This window comes from Numida meleagris, chromosome 4 (genome assembly GCF_002078875.1).
Source record: "Numida meleagris isolate 19003 breed g44 Domestic line chromosome 4, NumMel1.0, whole genome shotgun sequence".
Lineage (NCBI taxonomy): Eukaryota > Metazoa > Chordata > Aves > Galliformes > Numididae > Numida > Numida meleagris.
The window spans coordinates 20,909,946-20,932,926 of NC_034412.1; the positions used below are offsets into that span (position 1 = coordinate 20,909,946).

Consider the following 22,981-nt stretch of genomic DNA (forward strand, 5'->3'; position numbering starts at 1 on the left):
TCATTCATTTTGTTACTTTATTGAAAGTGGCAGATCCCTTTCAATGCTTTTAAAAACTAAAACCATTGTTGCTTTGAATACTGGACAAAGTTTGTGGGGATTGTTTCCTTTAAAAATTTTACTCATTACACTGCAGTGCATGTGAGTAATAACACAAGGTACCTTACTGACACAACTTGCTACTGTCATGAACAGCAATTTTAAAGCAGCAGGAGCCCTTTCTGCTAACTGCAGCCTCTGCCTTCCACTCAGTAACTTTTGTGTCTATACATGAACAACTCCTCCTCCTGAGGGAAAAATGGGTTTGTTCTGTTCTTCGTAACGACAGGCTCCAAGGCTGCTCACCCAGAGAAACACCGCCCTGCAGCAGCTCCAGCGTGATGAAGCAGCAGCACCTTTTCTCTACCAGACAAGATCCCAGTGTGTGCTGAGCCTGTATTTATCCATCAGAGAGGAACAGGAAAGGACCGACATAAGCTAAAGTGAACACCGCACACGGGGATGGGGGAACGTATGCTCCTTTTGAGCTCCTTTTAGCCCAGCACTTACAATCTGCAGGTCTGAATCAAAGTACCAAAAATCAAGTCTTACCACAAACGCTCTGCCTGTCTATCTCTCCTTTAAAAAATGCTGAACAGCCGCAGCTTTTGTTCTCAGTGGCTTTGGGGTGAGCCACATCATTCACACAAACACTCAGACAGAAAGATCTGGGTATCTAAGGTCTTGCTGACTTAATGGGAATATCTTTTCAAATTAGTGAGCAGATTGCTAAGCAACCAGCTATCAGAAGTTATTATTCTAAGTCTATTTTTCTAGACCTTGACAGTATAGATTATATCAACCTCAATTAAAAAGTAGCTTTATAAACTAGTACTATACAGGAAGCAAAGCGCATTGGGATGGCCCTGCTTGCATGCCTTTAAGCAGGCACCACAGCTGTGGATGCTTTAGACTCTGCTAGCAACCACCACCCCAGCCTGACAGGTAGAGCAGAGCCCTGGCTCCAGCCAGTTCCCAGCCCAGACTGAAAGAAAAGCCAGAAGGTTCAATTGAGAAGATGGAGAAAGAGGCCTAAAGTGGTTTTGGAAACTCCCACCCACAGCATACAGACATCACTGCTGCCAGCCATCCCACCTTCATCTTTCTGCAGAGGACAGGTACCCTGCCCCCAGCATCTGCTGCACAGTGCCGACCTGCCCTTGGAAGAACTGAAGCCCTCAGTACTGGCCATGGGCTGCTGCGTTCCCTCTCCTCTCCCTTCTTTTTAATCCTTCTGCAAGGTTTGGGCACATGCAGCTGTCCACTGAGCTCAGAGGTGAGGTCTGCCCAAAGCTGAGTACCGAACCTTCAGCTGCAGAAAGCACCAGGGAAAGGAACCCCAGCAGCTCCCACGCCAAACATAACCACCGGGCCCTTCCAGCCCCTGGAGACCCAAGGCAAGTTCCACTGTTGCCTGCATCACATGAACCAACGCCTAATGCAAAATGATGTCCCAGAGCCAAAAAAAGAAGCAGTCAGCAAACCCATCCTCCCATGGAACAAGCTAGGGAAGAGCAGCAGCAGCCTACGTATTTTACTTTGCTAGAGTCAAAAGCTTTTCTTTACTAGTGTGTGAAGGAGTTGAAACAATCCTCCAGAACAACCAGGGAGCTGTTCTAACTTTCCCAGAGGCTGTAGTGCATGTAGAGCTTGCAAACATACTTGCACTCACACATTACAGCTCACAAATGCTTCTGTAGGAAGGGAGGGAGGCTGAACCCATCACGCTCGCCTTTGAAACGCACACAGCCGAATAGAGGAGAGCCTCCCCCTTCTCCAGCAGGCAGCCAGTTACCAGTGGGAATCAAACCAAGCCAAAATGGATACATCCATAGGGAAACAATTAAAAACCACGTTGATTACATTGTAAAAACAATTAGACCACCCATCTTGGGTTCTGTAAAAGGTCTAAATTGTACTTGCATTGCAAACCTCACCCTGGGTCATCATGGAAACACGTGTAATATGGAGACTCTGAAATGTCCTGGAGTCCGTAACACAATGTTATATCCAACAGCAGACAGTGGTCTGGATTAGAGATGTAGTTCTTATGAAGCTGGAAAAAATCCTTCCCCCTCTCAGAGCAGCAGCAGGGAATGCATGTGTCAGCGGGCAGAGGTCAGGTGGTTCCGACTGTGTGAAAACCTGCAAGAAAGAACAGGGAGGATCAGGTCACTGCTGCCACATTAACACCCTCACCTGCAGGAGGCACGCACAGCCCAACCAGCACCCTGCAGGCAAAGGCGAGGCTGCCTCTGTTTGCTTCTATCTGTTCTCTAGATAAAGCTGTCAGTCTTGAAAGTAAGCCCAGCACTTCAACAGCACAGCCAAGAATTGCAGGATCACAGAATGGCAGGGGGTGGAAGGGACCTCTGGATAGAGTGCAGGCTCCCTACAGCAGGGTGCTCAGGTAGGCGGCCCAGTAGGTCTTACATATCTATCTCGAGAGGAGGAGACTCCACCACCTCTCTGGACAGTCTGTTCCAGTGACTTTGAGATTCCACTTGAGGCTAACGAGAAGTCCAGAGCACCATCGTTTTACAGCAAAAACAAACTTGGGGGTCTGAGGCTTTACAAGCCTTCAAAGAAGTGCCAGTCTCGTACTGCCAATGAGAGGCTGCTCGTAGTGAATGACACCGAAGTAGCTGACCCTCAGTCAGCCAAGGCACACTTGTGAGCATCCCCTATTCAGCTGGGGGCTAAAACCTTTGAGAGCATCACCAGGACACACCCTGTAACCTCTGTGCAGCAGCCAGAGCGCTCTTTCCTGCTGTGATTGTTAGATGTTGTCTGCATGAACAGACCTACAGCATTATTTGCTTGAAAGCTGTAATGACTTGGTAACAAGGGCTTAAGGATGACGAGCGTTTTCAGTCTTTCATATCTAAGGCTATCTGTTTTTCCCCACTTGACAGCATCCTATTGCCTTTGATGTCCAGACTGCTCAACACCACACCTGACCGTAGCTGCAGAGCACGACAGCAGTGCAGTTCACTGCCAGCCCCACCCTGCTGGCACCCACCTTTGCCCCAAGGACCTTCACTCACCTCTGTACCCGCTCCACCATGTGCGCTATCAATTTGTCAGAGATGCCAGGGCAGGACTCCTCGGCCAAGCTGAAGGCGTTCTCCAGCTCCTCCATAGCTCCCACGTTGCCTCCGGTCTGCTTGTGCTTATCTTTAAGCTGCAACCCAGGAATAGCGCGTTAGCTCCTTAGCTCACTGCAGGGAGCACCCATCAAGCAGTGCAGACATCAAGTCCCTTTCCCTTGTAGGATGACTCCACGAGGGTGCAGGAGGGCACCCGCATCCTTCAAGATAGCCTTTTTGTAGGTCAGGAAGATGGGAATGCAACGTCTGGAATTCAGGCTTTCCTCCAGGTAATAACAGCAATTGAGTTCCTTACAGAACAGGCCCTGATGTGCTCCTGAACATTCTAAACGATACTAGTGATGGATCAGCAGCCCTCAAAAAACACAGGCGTATCTGAACCAGTACAAGCACAACTTTGCTGCTGAGGACAGCCTAGCAGCCAGACACACCAAGGCTTGTATACAGGTAGGGTTGAAAACACTACAGGACCTGGATTTAGTCACCACTTCAACCGCTCCAGGAGAGAGTCTTTCCCGGGAGAACAAGGGAATAAAACCCACGCCAGGGCCGAGGTATAAAACCTCTGCTTGCATTTATCATTTTTAGCACTCTCTCAGTGGGTCTTAGCAACTGCAAATCTCCTTGTGCATGATCCCAGTTGTTAATTTGAAATAGCTATGCCTTCATCATTCAGTTACATCGCAGAAATCTTGACACGTTGCTGATGCTGAGCCTGAAGCAGTCTGCCACTGGAAACCCACGGTCACATTCTCTGTAACAATTTCCCACCATTCCCATGCAAGCAACTCATGCTGCAGCTCCTTCTCGGGCACACACCAGGGCGCAGCATGCTGAGCAAAAATCAGCCCCTTTTGTGGAACATGTAGTACCTGCCAGCTAGCCCCTGTCCGGCTCAATTAGGCTCTCATTAGGCTATACCAATTAAGGAGCTTTACGTAAGCCCCACCGCTCTTTGCCTGCAGTTCCAGCCCTCCTGACTGCTGGACCTCACCTTTCCTCCCGGAGCCAGAAAGCAGGACACCATGAATGCTTCCACATCGCCTGATCAAAGACTGCCTGCCCTGATGGCAAGAGGAGACACGGGCTGTCCCACAGGGAAGCTGCCCGCCCACCACTGTGCTCTGACGCAGGGCTGCAGCCCTTCAGCTCGATGTGCGTGGACCGTGTTACATTGGTGCCCTGTGCTGCAGCGCAGCTTTCTGAAGGTTAGCAGGTGGCAGAGAGCTGTGCTGCACTAAGCTGTCTGGCCTGGATCTTATTCTGGCTTGGCCCTCCAGGCCCGAAGATTGAGCCTGTCCTCCCCAGAAAAAGCAGCCAGCTTCCTGGCTTGCAATTGCCCACATCTGTGCTGATGACCTGCTGTGGGTTACTTTCCATTTTAACACCCAATAACAAAGATGCAGGCAGCCATACACAAGCTCATGAACAGCATCTCAGTAAAAATTCTATTCACAAAGCCCAGCTCCAGCCCTTTACTGGAAAGAGGTGATCACAACTTAGCAGATTTCAGAGGCATTAATGCAGCGGTGAGAAGCAGCTGCTGTTCGTAGGAAGCCAGCACTGAGAAGAACAACACGCACACCTGGCTGAGAAGCAGCTTTCCTACAGGACTTGGAGAAAAAGTTTTTTCCACCCCCCGCTACTGTATTCAGAAGCTAGGTTACTTCAGAGACAGCCCAGCACCTCCCCTGCTCCTGATTTCACTGAGTGGGATCAGCGGGGCTGGCAGGGAAGTCTGACCCAAGGAAAGGAGGGGCAGCAAGTCTGGGGCAAGGGAGCCAAACCAGCATAAATGGAAGGCCAAGATGTCACTTACTATCTGATATCAGCACAGTGGTGCTGGCAAGGAGAAGCCCACAGGTGTACTCAGTGGTTGAAAGAGCTCACAGCTCTTCCCCAGAAGGCTCCTAAGCAGACAGGACTGAGAGTTGGTTAGCAATACGCTGCATAACCAGTGGTACCTTCTGCCTCACGTGCTGACCTCTGCAGTTCAAGCACAGTGGACTATGGAAAAGGCCAGTCAGCAAAATCCAGATTCATTAAGATTGGAATAGACATCTAAGACCACCTAGTCTGTCAGTCCTCCATTTCCTAAGTGGTGCTGTCTGACGCGTGGAATGCCTAATTTCCAGAACAGCCTTTACTTTTTGTCCTGAAGCAGCATGCCTTCTTTCCACATAAATTCTTTTCTCAAGTCTACTGCAATTCCAGAGACCATCCTTGAGAAAGCAGAGCCTTGTACTGGAACAGCATCAGGATACAGAAAAGGGCAAGTCCGCAGGAGCAGGGAAAGATCTCTGTGACTGGCACCACAAGAGAAGGCACAGAGGACCCCAGCATGCAGTATCTGTATGTAAGGTAGTTCTTACTAAGAACCCCCCATTTCTACTCTCCAGCTGGGAACAGCAGCTGAAGCTCATAGCCAGTGGGCCCCGTGATGGTTATCTTCCTCTTTCCTTCCCTTAAAACATCACCCACTCGGAAAGCCAATTACGGACATTATCCCATCAGTAACTGTAGCTTTTACTGCACCTCCCCATCCCCACCCAGAACACAAGGCAAGGCAGTAGTGGATTTTCAAACTCATTTTCTTTGTCCACCTTCCACAGGCCATGCGGTAGGTCACGTCTTAGCTTTGGCACCCTAGCAACAGCAGGCATCTATAAATCAAGAAGATGGCCCAGTAGTTGGCAGAGCCAAGGCCCTACTCACCTCCCCAAAGACTGGGTGGACAAGTGTGGAGAGACACTGTGACCGTGGTTGCCTCTTGATGGGCTCAGAAGGCTAGAAAACAACATAGAAAAAAGTTACAAGCATGGGCAAAGGCTTCCCGTGCACACAGACTGCTAAGCCTTTGATAATTTCACTCCACCTCAATGGTAGTCCCCTCACCAGGTATCGGGAAAACCACAGCTTGTGTTACCCTGAGGATGTGGAAGAGACAGCTCTGGGGCACTAGCCTCGATACTGGACTAAAGCAAATCTCGGACAGAACAGGAGTGATTGGCAGCTTCACCAAGCCCCTTGAGATTGTGTTAGCTCAGCCCACTTCTAAAGGAACAGATGGCAACCAGACCTTCTGGGAACCGTGAAGTGCCATTCCTTTGTGCAGCTTGCTCAGGGAGTTGGGACGAATAGTTGGTGGGAATGTCCAGATTGGGCCCTGGTCTCCGTCCTCTGTGTCTCCATCACTGCCAATGAAAAAGGGAAGGTCAGGACAAAGCCTCAGCTCCACACATAGTTTTATCTACACACTGCCATAGTCACAAGCTCTCTCCCACACACTGATTCACAAACACAAATATATAAGTGTTGCCACAGCTACAAAGTCTGAACCTCTTTGAAAGGAGATATATTTAACTGAATGCCCATGAAATACAGGCAACAAGAGCCTTGTTTTACTACATCGGATGTTTCTTGTTACTACTTTTAGTTCTTTACACTCAGCAAGGAGGTCCATAGATAAAACTAGACTAGATAAAACTAGAATACCAGGCTCCACTGAAGCGGAAGGAGGTACAAAGCCTGTTTCTTCAGGCAGCAGTCACTCCCACAAAAGCAGATGGTCACATGTTTTCCTGGCTACGATATGATCTCCAACCCAGGTGGGGAAAAGGACCTCAGACACTTGCACCTGGGGCACGCGTGGCATAGAAGAGGCATCCTCCATGCGCAGTGTGTACGTACATGTCAGAATCACCAGAACTTGAATCTTCTCCATGGCCCTCTGACTTCCAGCGCTTGAATCTGTCAATCAACTCCATTAGGAATGAGGTTTTCTTGGTGTAACGTGTGATGAATTTGTGCTTTAGCAACTCTTTAGCTGTTGGCCTCTGGAATAAATAAGGAAGGCAAGCTGCATCTAACCATCTCTTACAATAAACATGCAAGTGCACCACCTTCAGTTCTCGCTGGGCTTGCTCATGCATTCTGCAAGCTCAGTACTACCTTTTCTCCAGTAGAGAGCAAGTATTGACCCTGTAATACTTCACCCAAAGGCAGAGGTGGACAGCAATACTCACAAATCTAGGGTCCTTATTGAGGCAGGCTTCCACAAACTCCTTGAAGGGCTTGCTGTGGTGACCCTCAAGGGTTGGAGGATTATTTTTGGGGATCAGGAAGAGAACCCTCATAGGATGGAGGTCAGAATTTGGAGGCTCTCCCTTTGCTAGTTCAATGGCTGTAATTCCAAGGGACCATATGTCTGCCTAAGAGAGGAGCAAAGAACAGTGACTACAGAGCAGCAAGGAGCAATTCTACAACATTGAAGCATGCAACTTTGGCACAGTTGAAGGGCTCATTACATAAGATCACACAGGGTGCTTCACGTCTAATAGACAAACTTCTACAGACCTGAATGATAGGAAAGTACACTACAAGCAGCATTTCCAGTCCCTGCATTAACCCTACCGCTACCTGCAGCAGCATCAAGCAATCCGTCTCCTGCTCTAGCTCACCTTGAAGTCATAAGCAGACTGTTTGATGACCTCCGGTGCCATCCAGAAAGGAGTCCCCACAAAGGTGTTTCTCTTGATTTGTGTATCTGTCAGTTGTCCAGCCACTCCAAAGTCAGCCAGTTTCACATCTCCTTGTTCCGAAAGCAGCACATTGGCAGCTGTTCGCACAAACAAGCATTAAGTCCACTAGTTCCCGAGTCATCTGCAACCTACACAGAACTGAGCAGTGGGAAGGGATGGCCCATAACATCCCCCTCTGCCTCCATGAAAGTAAGTTTGGATTCCCAGTGTCAGACTCATCCCCATGCTCTGACCTCTGCTGGTAACACAGAACAAGTTTGTACATTTGGTCAGAACAGAAACGGAATGCTTCTGTGGTAGTAACAAGGAGTAGATGTGAAGGGCCACACAATTAATGGATGTGATTCCTGGACACACAAGGGTGAGAAGCACTTGGCCCAAGATACCTCAAAACGGTCTCAACTCCCCCCCCCCCCCTTCAGCAGCATTCAGTACAGGTTAAACAGCAGATCCCTGCAAACAGCTCACTCATCCTGGCCTTGTACTGCTTCCCACTCACTCAGCTTAAGAGAGCAGCACTGCTCAGGCTCTGGGGATGAGGGGCGGATTGTAGGACTGCAGAGGTAGCAGCTCTAGAAACTTGCAGCCTCACGTACATAACAAAATCCTTTCTGTGTGTCTCCCTGCATGAGGTTTCCTCATTCTGCTTGTTCACATGCCCTCCCGCAGAGGGTCAGGCAGCGAGCATCCAGCACTGTCCTCCCACTGTCCTTTGATGCTCCACTCCTGGTGCGAGACTGTTCTTTGGGAGGCAGGTGCCGGATCTCTCCGCACTGCACAGGGCCAGCGGCCACAACAATCAGGACAAGAGGACACATGCAGTCCCGACTTTCCCGGGCTGTGAACCTTGCCTGAGGACACCACCACAGTTAAGTTTTCATCACGATAACCAGCATGCACATGCCGTGGCATCCTTCAGAAAAACAAATGCCCAGACCTAACAGCCAGCTGATATTTGAGCTTGTCATTCGCTGACTCCTTCACTTTAATACCTCGTGCCCATCCAAACTACAGGTGCCAGAGAAGAGCTACAGATCCTTACTGTTACACTACACCCTGAAGATGACAATAACATGAGCTGCAATAAAATGAGAAGTACCAGATTCAGAAACAAGCAACCCGACAAGAAATGCAACACTAAACAGTCTTTGAAACCTCTCAGATTAGTTCTGCATCATACTTCTGAATTCATGTTTGGAATAGCCCTTACAGGACAGACAGCTGAGCTCCCTGCTCTTACCTTTGATGTCCCTGTGGATCTTCCTCTCAGAGTGCAGATAATCCAAGCCCTTTAGGATTTCCCTCAGAATAGTAGCTATGTAAGTCTCCTCCAAGGGCCCTGGCTTTAGCTGAAAAAGGGCAGGAAGACAACTTAAAGGGTGAGTGATGCTTGCATTTTCAAGCCTCTCCATTTGTTCGTTGGAAACCTTTGTCAAGCAGGTCGTGTTCAGCAGGAAGCACCAACTGCACACAGCCTGGTGCACATACTATTCTACAAGCAGAATGCCAGACTTGGCACCTGGCAACATGACATGGAAAATCTTTGGAGGCTTTTCTGTTAGTCTATTAAAGGCTTCCCAGACAAACAGCAGGATGCTCATCTCTTGCTCTCACTTGGAAATACACTGGCGAACAGAACATCTTAACGGTTGCTCTGGATCAAGCCTCTCTGCCAGCAAGCAAGAGCTCAATTTCAGCCACTGCAACAGAGCAGTAAGAACTTCTGCCTTCTGGCTGTGGAGTGACAGGGTACTGTATCACAACTTTTCTCCTTTTAATTAGTTCTCCTCTAATCAAGCCCTGCCTTCTTCTGTTGATTACAGGACCCCCTACTGCACCCTTCTTCCCACTCAGTGCAGAATCAGCATTTTTCACTATATGACCTTCATTACTTCTGGAAGAACAGTCTTTATAGTCCCAAAGAGGAAAGCAGAATCCTGTGAAAGAGCACAGCAGCGCAGAACTTTTTTCATGTGTTTACTATGCATTAGTGTTCCCATGAAGTCTGGAGCAGCTTGTTGGACATCATCAGTATTATTAAAACCTGGAAATCCCAGTTGTAGGCTGGGTCTCTGCCATGCTTGATGCCATGCAAGCACTGAACCACAAACTCCTGGCATGCAAAGGACTTCAGTTAGGTAAGCTATAGATCTGTGTTGCTCAAGAACAACTTGCTGCTGTCAAATTTCACTTCACTGGCTTTTTCCACCATAAAGCAACAGAACAGCCTGGAGAATTGTGTTTCAACAGCTGAGCTCCGTGCAAACATTTCCTCTGTCCTGGGATATGCATAACCTGCACATCTGCCCTGCACTGCCTGCCCTTCAGGCACAGGGCTGTCAAAAAGACGTCACACTGCAAGTCAGCATCTGCCTTATGGGCATTTCACAAATCAAGGCTTCAGCCAAGATACGTCAGGGCCCAGAGCTTACCACATACTTACCAAATCCAGGGCTGAACCTCCTCCCAGGTACTCCATGATTATCCATAGCTTGGTGCCCTGCAAGTAACAGCACAATCCAAGAGCAAAGACAGCATTAAGATCAGGCAGACAAGCAAAACACTAGAGGTGAACAGCCCCTGTACACAACACAAGAAATGTTGCCTGCCACATCTCTCAGAGACAACAGAGGACCTGCTCCTGCCCCCAGCATTTCTTTGTCTCCAGTTCTGCTTAAGCAAGCTTAGTACCACTACAGGCACCAGACTGCACAGCCCAGGGAGATAAGCATATTGTCAGGCTGGAGCAATTCAATATCACTCCAACACATCTAGCACACCCTGCCAACAGGGGAACTTTGCAGCCTTTGATCACATTAACAGGATTCCAGTTTGAAGGGTACGGTCAGCAAGGCACTTTCTTTCTCCGTAGAGAAGAGATTTCCAGACTGAGTTTCTGATAGGAGACAAGCAGCTGGTCCACAAAACCACAGTTTTCATGGTGGTTTTGGCAGAAGGCTGAGAAAATGCATTATTGCCTCTGAACAACATGCAGGGAATAATCAGGATCCAAAGAGCTCAAGAATTGCTGTGCCATACAGCCAGCATTACACATGCCTCCAGCAGCTGGCATCACCACTAGGAGCTTCCACTGGGGGTTCCTGAACCTGTTTTCAGTGGGAACAACATCACCTCGTTGCTCCACCACTCCTTCAAAGACTCAGACCCTGTTCTTTTCATTGCTTCTTCAACCCTTCAATACATTCTTCCCTGCTCCTTTTCCCTCGCAAAGTAGGGAGTGTGGAAAGAGAGCTCCAGTCCTTTATATGTGTAAGTGCTGCCCTACACCTGCCTGCAGGCTAGCTTGCAGTGGAAGTGAAACAGGCTTAGAGGTTTAAAACCATCCACTGGAAGCATCTGGTGCTCAGGTGGCCTTTTTGGGGCAGTGATGACAAGAGCAGCATTAATCAGAGGGCAGCTCAGGTTCTGGGAACCAATGTTTCATTGTGAAGAAGTCCAAGATGCTGTGTGGTACTGGAGGGAGTGCTCTGAGCTCCTAACTCAAAAGTTGCTGGTGCTGCGTTATGCCTGGGAGCAAAAGGGGTTGGGAAGAGGTACCACAATCACAGGATCATGATAGGCTCCTATTCTTTCTAGGGATGGCCTGGATCCTTCTAGAAACATAAAGCCCTCAGTGCTACTACCTTAGAACTATGGTATTTCCAAAAAGCATTCCACAAATTTCCTTTTGAGGATGGTCAAATGGGGAAGGGATCATAGAATCATAGAATGGCCTGGGTTGAAAAGGACCTCAAAGATCATCAAGTCTCAACCCCCCTTGCTGAGTGCAGCGCCGCCAACCACTAGACCAGGCTGCCCAGAGCCACGTCCAGTCTGCCCTTGAACGCCTCCAGGGATGGGGCGTCCACAACCTCCCTGGGCAACCTGCTCCCAGTGCATCACCACCCTCTGTGTGAAAAACTTCCTCCTAATATCTAACCTAAATCTCCCCTGTCTCAAAACCATTCCCCCTTGTCCTATCGCTATCTACCTTCACAAACAGTCGATCCCCCTCCTGTTTATACGCTCCCTTCAAGTATTGGAAGGCCACAATGAGGTCTCCCCGGAGCCTTCTCTTCTCCAAACTGAACAAGCCCAGTTCCCTCAACCTTTCCTCATAGGAGAGGTGCTCCAGCCTTCTGATCATCTTGGTCTCCCTCCTCTGAACTCCTTCCAAGAGCTGCACGTCCCTGTGCTGGGGGCCCCAGGCCTGGACACAGTACTCCAGATGGGGCCTCACAAGAGCCAAGTAGAGGGGGACCACCACCTCCCTCTCCCTGCTGACCACTCCTCTTTTAATGCAGCCCAGAACATAGTTGGCCCTCCGGGCTGCCAGCGCACACTGCTGGCTCATGTCCAGCTTCTCGTCCACCAGGACCCCCAAGTCCCTCTCCGCAGGGCTGCTTTCAAGTACTTCTTCCCCCAGGTTGTATAAATACCTGGGATTGCCCTGGCCCAAGTGCAGCACCCTGCACTTGGCCCTGTTGAACCTCATTAGGTTCTCGTGGGCCCACTTGTCCAGCCTGTCCAGGTCCCTCTGGATGGCTTCCCTTCCTTCCAATGTATCGACTGCACCGCTCAGCTTGGTGTCATCTGCAAACTTGCTGAGGGTACACTCGATTCCATCGTCTATGTCATTGATAAAGACATTGAAGAGCACCGGTCGCAGGACTGAGCCTTGGGGGACACCACTCATGACCGGCCTCCACCCTGGCACAGAACCATTTATCACAACCCTTTGGCTGCGAGGGATGTGCCTCTTTAGTGAGAAGTTTGCTCTTCAATCAAGTGCCCTGTTCTTGGGACCACACCAGGAACCTTGTTTCCACATGCTCTGCAAGTGTCTTAAAGACCAGCCTCATATGAAAACCACATACATGCAGTGGGCAGAGCCACTGCTGCTCCTTCTGCCACACTGACTTGATACCGACACTTGACTTGATTGGGCACCTGAGCAGTGCAGTTTGCCATCACCAGCTGCAAGTCCCACAGAAGCCCAACCCCATCCCCAAACTGCTGGCAAGAGAATTGCCATGGCTTTGTCCTACCTTCAAGTAGGAGCCATAATACCGGGTGATGTAGGGACTGTCACACTGGCTGAGCACCGTAATTTCCTGCTGTATGTCCTCAATTTCATCCTCAGCCTCCTCCAGATCAATAATCTTGATAGCAACCACCTCCTTGGTGCGGTTGTCAATCCCTTTATACACTTCACCGAACGATCCTTTGCCGATCCGCTCCAGCTTGGTGAACAGTTCCTCAGGATCCACCCTGGAGTGCTAAACAGGAAGGGAGAGAAGGCAAATGTCAGCAAGTTCCACAGCAGCCCGGATGCCTGCACCATGCATACCAGGATCTGTTTTCCTTGCATCTCCTATCTACGCATCTACTGTGTTGTTGAATTCACCTGAAGCCCACAGGTCCTACGTGGTCTCCACAGGTTCAGAAACGTACCACAGAACAAGTCCAAGATGAGAGCTGAAGCAGACCTTTACATGGGGCTTCTGCCCCTGCAGACCACAGCTGGGGAGGAACAGGAGAGAGGCCAGAAAGGAGAACATCAGCAGGATCCATTCCTAAGAAGGCAGCAGCTCCTTTGTGACAGGACTGATGAGGCCTGCAGCTCAATTGCAGGAACCAAACTGGGGCCTCCGTGAGCGAGCGCTCATCTATACCTGAATGAAAGGCAGGTGAGGTGTAGCAGAACCAAACTTTGTCTGAAGACTGGGATGAGAAAATGGGCACAAATCGGAGGCCATCAGAAGTTCACAGGGATGTTTCCCTTCCCACATTCAACTATTTGACTGATTTGAAAGATTTTCACCTTCCCTACTTGTTTGGAGGACAAAATGCTCCAGCAATACAAACACCAGTTTCCATCAGCTGCCTTTGCTGTAGCCTGGTTTTCAGGCAGACCCAGCTCTCCTCTGACGTCTGCAGACGCAGCCTCATGTCTCTCAGAAGGTGAGCGGCACGCTGCAAGGTCTCTGCCTGCCCCGCAGGAGAAGGAGCCACACGGACACCCTGCCTGCAGACCTGCTCTTCTGGAACACCCTCCTCCGCTGGCACACCCAGGCACAAGAGTGAATAGCATTTCCCTCATTAGATAAGCATGTCAACTGGGAAGCGACTGACATGACCATCAGAGAAATACTGACTAACAGCGGCTGGGCTTCAAAGTTAACTCTTTCATAAGAATAAGCACAACAGAGGGAAGAAGAATCATCTCCTGATGCTATTTCATTCTGTCCAGCTGCAGACCAGGAAGGCCTGCTCTGCTTCATGCTTTTAAAAGGCTCTTTGTGATTAATTTTTCTACCTTAAAAAAAAGCCTAGTTTAAACAAAAAGAAAAAAATCTAGCAAATACAGCTTGGCCTACAGGAAGCAGACAAGTGGTTACAGGGTGTTCTCCACACCCAGAACTTCTCAGTCTCACCTCACACGCTTCACCCAGAGGGACCACTCCCATGCAAGGACCTTGAGCTGGGCAGAGATTTTATCTGAACACAAGGCAGCAGTGTTTTTGCATCTAACACCAGGTTTAGTAGCAGCCCTGGGTGCTGCTTACTGATTAACCAAGCAGTCATTACATGCTGTTTGCCTTCTGTACCCAGCACATCGCTGTAGGGAATGAGCTTCACAGTCAGCTCACTCAACAGGATCTCCATGTGCATTCCAGTCCAAGATACAGAAGGATAATCAAATATCCTTCTGCATCCATGGCAACATCCAAACAGGCTGTATTTGAACAAACGCACTGAGAACAGACTGGAGGGATAGGCAGTGAGGAAATGAGCAGGAGATACATAACAGAGACTGCAGAGAGCGAAGGGAAGGAAGATCTGAGCTTGAGAAATGCCAAAAACCAAGCACTAGAATGACAGCTGCGGTGCAGGAGGAACAGCCTGGCTAGATACAGTTCCCACCTGCCGGCCACCTTCAACAGGAAGGGGCAGCAAGGTGGCCCAGGCGCTGCCTTTCACAGTCACCTGCTGCACTGGAGAAACACCACTCATCCCACCAGCCAGCCATCAAGGAGAGAAAGAGAATCACCTCCAAAGAGCACCTGGCTCAGCATACATTCTGCAGGGCAGCAAGCCTGCAAGGAAACCTCCCTCTCCTCCTACCTAGAGCATTCTTCTGTGAGAAGAGAAAGCTCAAGGTACGAGCTACTGCTTCCCTTCTCAGCCTTGTGTGGCACATCAAGCAACAGGGGCTGTAACTCTTCAAGAATGGGACATCAAACAGAAGAGCACCGGCTGCTGCAGGCAGCTTTTGGGACAGCCAGCAGTTTGTGTTGCAGGCTCTGTCATCACGGGCAGCTTCCTGAACAAGCGTCTATACTTAGAGGTAGGTTTATCATGCTTTCTGAGGAACAAAGCAGCTCAGGCAGGGGTGATGAAGGAGACGGACCATGACAAGCACAAGAAAACTTTGCCCAAGGAACTCAAGAAAGCAATACAACTCTGATATTTGGTTATCCTTCTGTATCCTGGACTGGAATGCACCTGGAAATCCTGTTGAGTGAGAAGAAGGAATGAGGCCAGAACTGTTCAGTTGTAGGTACTAGATTTACCTTGCCGCAGCTCTCACTGCAAAACTGATTTGGAAATGCTTCAAAGCCCTTAGGTGACAGGGCAAGAATATGCTCTGTGCCACACTGAGGCAGGATGCAGGGGAGCAGAATAATAACGCATTCTGTGTAGCCTGATTCACCCCAGCCTCAATAAATCTGCCCCTGTGTAACACTGCCATGAGGGGTCATAAAAAGCAGGATCTGTCCCTTTTAAATATATACCAACTGATTTCAGCACCAGTCTTTCTGTCAGAGAACTGCCCTGGCTGCCAAGCTACAAATACACCTGAAAAACTTCATTAGTAGAAAGGAACAGAAGCCAGATGAAACAACTCACACCCACACAAACTGTCACGGATAACCCAAAGCAGATCATTAGCACCTGTCAACTTTGCAACTGTTGGCCAACTTGAGATCTTTCCATTTTCTTTGATATTCACGGACCCCACCAGGGTTGCAGAGCAGAGCTCCGGGTCACTGCCAGAAGAGCTGACTGCTGCTCCTTGTTCGTACATACTGAAGAGAAAACAAGCGTGAGAGGGACGATGATCCACCAGTAATGTGCCATCCGGGATCTAATCTCTTTGAAACTTCCCTGTCTATATGAAATGAGAGCGCACCCCTCTTCAGCTGCTGAACCCAAGACAGTTTCCAGCTTCTGAAGCATAAGCAAGAGAGAAATTCCTGTTCAACGCTTTGAACCACAAGTATGAAACACATACATAATCTGTTGTCTGAGACTCCCAACTTGCTTCACTGATAGCATTCTTCTGCTTCCAGGTAAGAAAGCATTAGCCAGAAAACTTGAGAGGCCTTCTCAAGGTCACCTAAAGGAACAACAGAGCTGGAAACACAGCTGGATTCGGAGCTTTAAAGACTGCAGTGCAAGTACATCATCTAGAGGGTAGAGCTCCCAACAAAGAGCAGAGGCCTGCTGCCCTGTATGTACACAGCAAAGGTCAACCAAGAGAAGAGAGCCCCTAGCTGGCCCGGGCAGGGAGGCAGAAGCACTAAGACAAAGCAGCTTAGGGACCTGCCTAAGGTGACCCAGCACATCAGCAACGGACAAGGAAACCAAAACAAGTCAGGGCCCTGACATCCCAATCCAAGTCCTATAGTCTCTCGATTTTTACAGCACCTCCCCACCACTGCTTAAAACTTGGCTAACAGAACTTCAGGCCAATTCCTACTGCTCTTCCAGGAAGTCCCAGTTAAATAGATTATGAGGTGCCACCAGGGATTTCAGAAGAGACTCCAGGGAGGGATAACACACACCAATTTCCTATTTTAGCACCAGAGTATCATGGTATGACAAAACCTGAAGATGCCTGACATTTGCCTAATTTACAGATTAAAAAACAAGAACTTTGATAGTCTCTATTATTGAATGCTGCATATGAAAAAGCTTCAGAGCAACCACTCTGCAGCTACAGAGCTCAGCTCCCTGCCTTGAGCAGACAGTATCCTTCTTCGTTCTTTCATTTCTCTCCCTGTACTATGACTCATTCAGGCACTATATTTGCATTTAATTCCACCAGTACTTTGAGGAAACTGTGTATGTGAAAGGCAGCATGCAAACCAAGAAGCATTGCAAATAAATTTTAAATCAGAAAAGGTTTGAAGGAAGCATCATCTCAAACCACCGAAGCTTTTAGTACTGTAGCACTATACCTAGAAGCAGAAAAGGTTCTGTGGAGACCTGAGAGCAGCCTTTCTGTACCTGATAGGGGAATGGAAGAAGGAAAGAGACAAATTCTTCAGCAAGATCTGCTGTGACAGGACAAGGGGAAATGGTTTCAAACTAAAAGAGGAAAGGTTTAAGCTGGATATTGATAATACAAGGAAAAAGTTTTTTACAATAAGAGTGGCAACGCACTGGCACGGGTTGCCCAGAGAGGTGGTGGGTGCTCCATCCCTGGAGACACCCAAGTTCAGACTGGACAGGGCTCCAAGTACCTGATGGAGTTTTGGGTGTCCCTGTTCATTGCAGGGGCTTGGACCAGATGGCCTTTAAGGATCCCTTCCAACTCAAACGGTTCTATGAAAGGAAAAACACCGAGATTTCTCCCAAAAGATCTGTACTCAGAGCTGACACCTGCCAACTATCAAACATACCCACAGCCAAGCTCAGAAGAAAGAAGATCCAAGCTGTACCATTCACGTGCCTCAGCTTTTAGCCCCAAGTCACGATGTCATCTCTCCACACGCCATCACGACAGCAGGATGTGAGTGCAGCCCCTGGGGCCGACACCCCCCTCAGAACGGCTCAGTGCTCGCCGTTACACGGGATCATTAAGGCTGGAGAAGACCTTAAGATCACCAAACAGATCCCCCACCGCCGCGCCCAGCAGCACGTCCCTCTAACCCCGCGCACTAAGGCTACAAGCAGGGATTCCCCAGAGCACCACGACACGCGTTTCAGCGAGGTATGCCCACCGCCATGTCCTGGGCCGCGAGCCCCTCCCGCTCCGGGGAGCGGAGCCGCCTCAGAGGCAGGCCGGTGCGGCCCGAGCCTCAGCCAAACGCCGCCAGCGAACAAAGCACGGATCGACCAGCTGCAGGAGAGAGCCGAGCCGGGATCGCCGGGGTGCCGCCCGCCCCGCACCCCGGAGCTGGCAGCGGGCGGCCGGCCCTTACCTGGCTGGCGAAGTCCCTCAGGTGAGCCATGCCTGCGCGCCGGGGGCGGCGATCCGCGGAGCCGGGCGGGCGGCGCTCCTCGGCCGGCGCTCAGCTGCGGGAGACAACACAGCGGCTCTGCGCGGTCCCGTCTCCCCCGCACGGCCCCGCCATCCCCGCTCCGCCCCGGCCCGGCCCCGCGCCCCCTCAGGGCCCCACCTACGGCCCTCGTCCCCCCGGCGGCGCCATGCTGGGCCCCGGCGCACGGAGCCGCCGCCCGCCCTGGGACACCGAGCTCGGCCTCGGCGCCGGGAGAGGGGAGGGCCGCGCCGGGCGCAACAACACGGCGCCGAGGGGAAGCGGGAGGGGAGGCCGCGCCGCGCTGCCTGCTGGGAGCCGTAGTTCCCGCGCGGCGCCGCGGGGCCCTGCGGCCGCCCCTGCGCACTGCGTGTCCCGGCAGGCCGCGCGCGGGGCGGGTGAGGGGCCTGAGGGGGAGGGCGGGCGCGGACTACAGCTCCCGGCGGCGCCGCGGCGGGCTGTGCTGCCCCAGGGGCGGCCTGACCGGTGTCCCATGGCGTGTGGTGCGAGGGGAGAGCGTTTCCATAGAACCGCGGCGCCGTTTGGGTCGGAAAAGGCCTTCAAGCTCACCGCATCCTACCGTCACCTGGCACTGCGTGCCCTCCGCTAAGCCGTGTCCCTGAGTGCCACCTCCACACATCTCAGCGCCTCCTGATCGCTGCATTTCTGCAGTCCATACTTCCAGTTTGTGATATCACCACATGCGATAGTCTCATAAACATCCCCAAAAAACGTTTGGGGGAATAAGTGTTGAATAAGTGCTGAGCTAACTTGGGTTGGCTCAATTTAGGCTAAGCCCTTGTGAAGTGCTAGTAAAATCGCTTACTGTTCTCTCTACAAAAAGGAATTGCTTCGGAACAGCGCTGTACTCTGTCAGTACTGCTTGGGATAACCCATGTAACCTCGAAACCCCCAGAGATGCCCACCCCGATTCGTGCTGTCTTTTGAGAAGTGCCCCTGCCAGGCAAATCACTCCCTCTGGCAGCTCTCAGGCTGGGGAGTGTGTTTCTGAAGAAGCCCTGCTTTGTTTTTTGTCGCTGCCACCAGGTGGCAACCACGGATTGCAGCCCTGTTCCTCTCGCAGGAACGCCGCGAGCAGCGCCCAGCCCTGCCCAGCGCTAGGGTTGCTCCGTTGCAACTGGGTGAAAGGCAGAGCTTGGTCCAAGAGGAGCTATTGCTAGCTGCATTAGCACGCTGACAGGCTGAAGTGCTCTTCTGCGCTGTACTTCTGGAGATGAGCAGTGCAGAACAGTACTGTTCCTGTGTTAGGCAGTTAAGCAGCGAAACTAGAGGAGGAAAGGAAAAACATGTTGAATTTATCACCCCCCCCCCCCCCAGTGTCTGCACTTTTGCCCAGCCCCAGGAGCAGCTTCCAAACGCTGGGAAAAAAAATGTATGGAGGGAAGCAAGAACTGGACTTTGCCAGCAACTTTCCTCTTCGCTGTGGTTTATGGCTGGTGTCTAGACTGGGACACTGAGCTTCTGTTCAGCAGATGCTAGGCAAGCCTGTGCCGGAACGGTCACTGCCTCAACCTGCAAGCTATGCTGACAGTGTTAAATGGAGATGTTCTTCCCCCTTGGCCTCCTTTATGGTGAAGGTTTTGAACTGAAGCAGCAAGTGTCTTACCTGAATTTAGCAAAGCAAAGTAGTGGAAGAGAGTGCTCCAAACCTAAAGTGCTCATCCCTTTCTGCAAGGCATAGGGCTGATGAGCTCCACTCCACCTGGTAGGCACTGGTAGGCATGAGGTGACCGCTTTGTGATGGCAGCCATGAACTTCTCCAGGCCTTAAACCTTTCTCCTTGTAGGAGATGCAAGGATGACTTTAAAGAGGAACCTGTCCCTACCAAGACCGAACACACTGAGCAAGTGCTGTAGAAGCCTGCTTGCTCTTATGGTGCCCCTCCTAGGGCCCTCGGCTGTCTGGAAGCTGCAGCGGGCTGCTAGAGCTCCAGTATTCTTGTTCCTGCCTGCAGACTGTATCACTACCAATCTTGCAGTACGGACTGTGTGGGGCTCTCTTTCCCTGCTGATATTGTGGCTCTTAAGGCTGTTTTAAGTGTTCAGCAAAGAAAAGGGCCTTTATCTCCCAGTTCTGCTGGTAAAGTGGAATAAGCAGGAGTGGCTCTAGCAGCTGTAAAGCTCCAAGTGGAGCTGACTCCCGGATTGGCTCAGCATCTCTTCCCTCCCAGTGACTAATCCTCAAATTAAGCCAGGCTCCTTCCAAGCTGAGAGCACAGAGTACTTGTTCTTCCAAACCATGTTCCTGTGCAGCAGCAGAAAACAGCTGATGAAGCTGAATCCTAAACTCTCGCAGACATCAGCGCTCTGCTTAGGCAGGAATGGATGCAGTTGATGTCTCTGCAGGGACACTTTGCCTTCCCAGCTGGTCCCTTCTGACTGCCCTGGGAGTCATGTGCTGATGGTGGGGGACCCTGAGGTGGCCCTGCTTAACGAAGTGAATGACAGGAGCCAGAGATGGAGGATGAACTGCACAGCAGCCAGCACCTGGGGACAGAGCTGGCGCTCACTGAGCACTCAGAGACAGCCTTGTCTGGAACCATGGCACAGCTATGGAAATCAGTTTGTCTACTCTTTGAAACAGAACAAAGTGCTCTGCTGGAACCAATAGTGTGATGTTGTGTTTTCATTCCCTACCTGCTTTTAAACTGGAGGGTGTGGAGGAATCCATTTGGAGTTGTTCACTGCAGAAAATGAGAAGAAAGAGATGGCAATAGCCAGAATCAGGAAAGAAATGTGGTATAATTGCCTGCCATTGCCTGTGCAGATGGGCTTGCCAGGGGCAGAGTGCTCAGCAATCATTCTGATGGAACCACATTGTACTCATACTTGTGTTCATAAAGATCTCTGCAATCCAAATGACAGCTTCACTCACTCTCCTGAGATGCTTCCGACCCCTTCAAGGTTTCCTCTGTGAAATCTCTATGCTTTTCATGCCATTAAACTAAAATGTAATGCTACATAAAACTGATTACTTGGAGATACGTATTCTGAGAAATGAGCTCTCGTGGTGTATATCCAAGACGCTTTGTGCAAGGAAAACCCAGCAATCCATGCTTTGTTAAGGGAAGACTCCTCTGCTTGCATTTGTCCAGAAATATTTTTAAACAGAAAGATGCACAAAATGAATTGTTTGAGGACATTATTTCTCAAATGAGGATTCTGAGAAGATTTTTCTGTCTTGTGTATAAGAAGTTGCAAAGCTACTTACTCCTTTATGCATCTTTCTGATGTGGGGCGTGATGCCAGCATCGAAATTCTGTCCTTTGCTGCCTGGACCCAAAGAACCATTGGCAGCTCTATGACATTAATTTCTGCAAGGCTAAGTGATAATTCAGGCAAATTAGTGAATCAGTCTCACACACTGCAGTGGCCTGATCTCATGCCTCCTAGAAATGAAATTCTTCAATCTCAGACATATATTTCTCCTGACAAAACATTGGACATATGCTAGTGCCAGCAAGAAATGTGACAGCATGTTGGTTCTGTCCTTATCTGTGGTTACCAGGACACAAGAAACCAGACCTTGGGTGCTTTAGGACCGTGCAAGAGCTATAGTGCACAGATGCTGTGCAGGTCTGCGTGAAGCTGATTTTTCTCTCCAAACTCAAATAAGCATCGTCCATTTCTTTTAAATCAAGAAGCTCTGCCTGTTAAATGATTCATGTTGAACGTCTGCCCTGTGTTGTCACTTCTGCTAGAGGGGCGCCTCTGTCCCTTAAACCACAGATGTTCAACAGGAAGCATGCAGGGCTGCACAGTGCCTGTCTGTCAGCTTGTCTGACTGGCTGGCTGTGGAGGCCTCTGAGAGGAGATGCGCTAGCTGCTGTGACTGCAGTGGGAAGCCACGCAGCTGGTTGTGCTCCCTATTGGGGCAGGTGCACACAGCTTGCTGCTCTCTGATACAATTCAATGTGTCACCTGACTGTGGCTTCTTTCAAATCGTCTTCACCTCGAGAAATGATGTTAAGCAACACTGGCCCTCTCCTACAGAACAAATAACCATTCACTTGCAGCTTCTTGGGCATGGCTGATGGTTGGTGGTGGGACCTGATGATCTTGGCGGTCTTTTCCAACCTTAATGATTCTATGATTTGATTCTATGGTTCTATACTGAAGCATTTGTTGGGCCTGAAAGTTCCTCTGCTCGCTTCAGCAGAAAGCAGTGACTTGAACAAGACACCTCCCTCCCCCAGAACTGCAGTTTTACGTATTTCTTCTTCATTCCTTGGAAACACTTCCCCTAATTCTAGTTTCACTGTTTGACCTCCCGTGTGCTGCAGACTTCAGGTTTGAGCTGTCTGGCGTTCTGGGAACATGGAAAAGGCCATTGGTGTCAGAAGCTGCTTATTCATTTCAGCAGTTGACTCAGTTCAGTAGTTGCATCAAACATGTTCTTTTTCTTTTGTTTTGTTTTGTCTCAGGTGCTTTATGCATTCTAAAAGCCTTTTCATGTTTGCTCTTTTAATTTAGCACGTAATTACATCATTTGTTTCTATTTATCTCTAATTGCATCTGGATCACTCTTCAGGGGGGCATACACCAAGTGACACGAGGCACAAATAGCCTGCTAAGCAGACCACGGCATGCTTAGCAACCGCAATACATTCAGATTTCTCATTTGTATCAGCAATAGAATTGCTTTAAAGCATATTTTTCCTCCTTTGTAGCTGAAAGGGGAAATGTAGCACTGAGCTGTGCTCACTTGCAAGTAAACAGGTCTTAATTCCTGTGAGTCGCTGAGACTCACCCTCCCTGAGAAACAAACGTAAATCCAGATTAAAATCGGTGACCTCAAGATTTCCTGCTTGCTGATTCTGAAATATGATTAAAATTGACTCAAAACACTTTGTCTGAAGTGGGCCCACCCTGAGCATCATTGGTGGTGGCTTTAAGCACCTGGCCAGCGGTTTGCTGGCGTTCCAACATGCAGTGCTGGGAGCTGATATGTGGCAGCACTCAGGCAGGTGGCCCAGGACCTGCAGCAGCTCTTGCAGTGA

General features: G+C 50.0%; 1 protein-coding gene across 1 annotated transcript; it reads right to left on the reverse strand.

The window, feature by feature from the left end:
- On the reverse strand, window positions 4-18,214 carry STK25 (serine/threonine kinase 25). The gene is made up of 12 exons (XM_021396881.1): window positions 18,103-18,214; window positions 17,905-17,998; window positions 12,739-12,969; window positions 10,134-10,190; window positions 8,931-9,039; window positions 7,610-7,767; window positions 7,175-7,360; window positions 6,840-6,985; window positions 6,229-6,343; window positions 5,865-5,936; window positions 3,087-3,223; window positions 4-2,184 (listed from the first exon to the last, which is right to left on the reverse strand). Exons 2-12 carry the CDS (start codon window positions 17,932-17,934, stop codon window positions 2,145-2,147), a joined length of 1,281 nt encoding a protein of 426 aa, XP_021252556.1. The 5' UTR covers window positions 17,935-17,998; window positions 18,103-18,214; the 3' UTR covers window positions 4-2,144.

Coding starts and splice junctions, on each gene's coding strand:
- STK25 (XM_021396881.1), bottom strand. CDS start 17,934: ATGGCTCACCTGAGGGACTTCGCCAGCCAG. Junction 6,986..7,174: donor TCAATAAGGACCCTAGATTT/GTGAGTATTGCT, acceptor TATTTATTCCAG/AGGCCAACAGCTAAAGAGTT. Junction 2,185..3,086: donor ATGGTGGAGCGGGTACAGAG/GTGAGTGAAGGT, acceptor TCTTTCTTGCAG/GTTTTCACACAGTCGGAACC.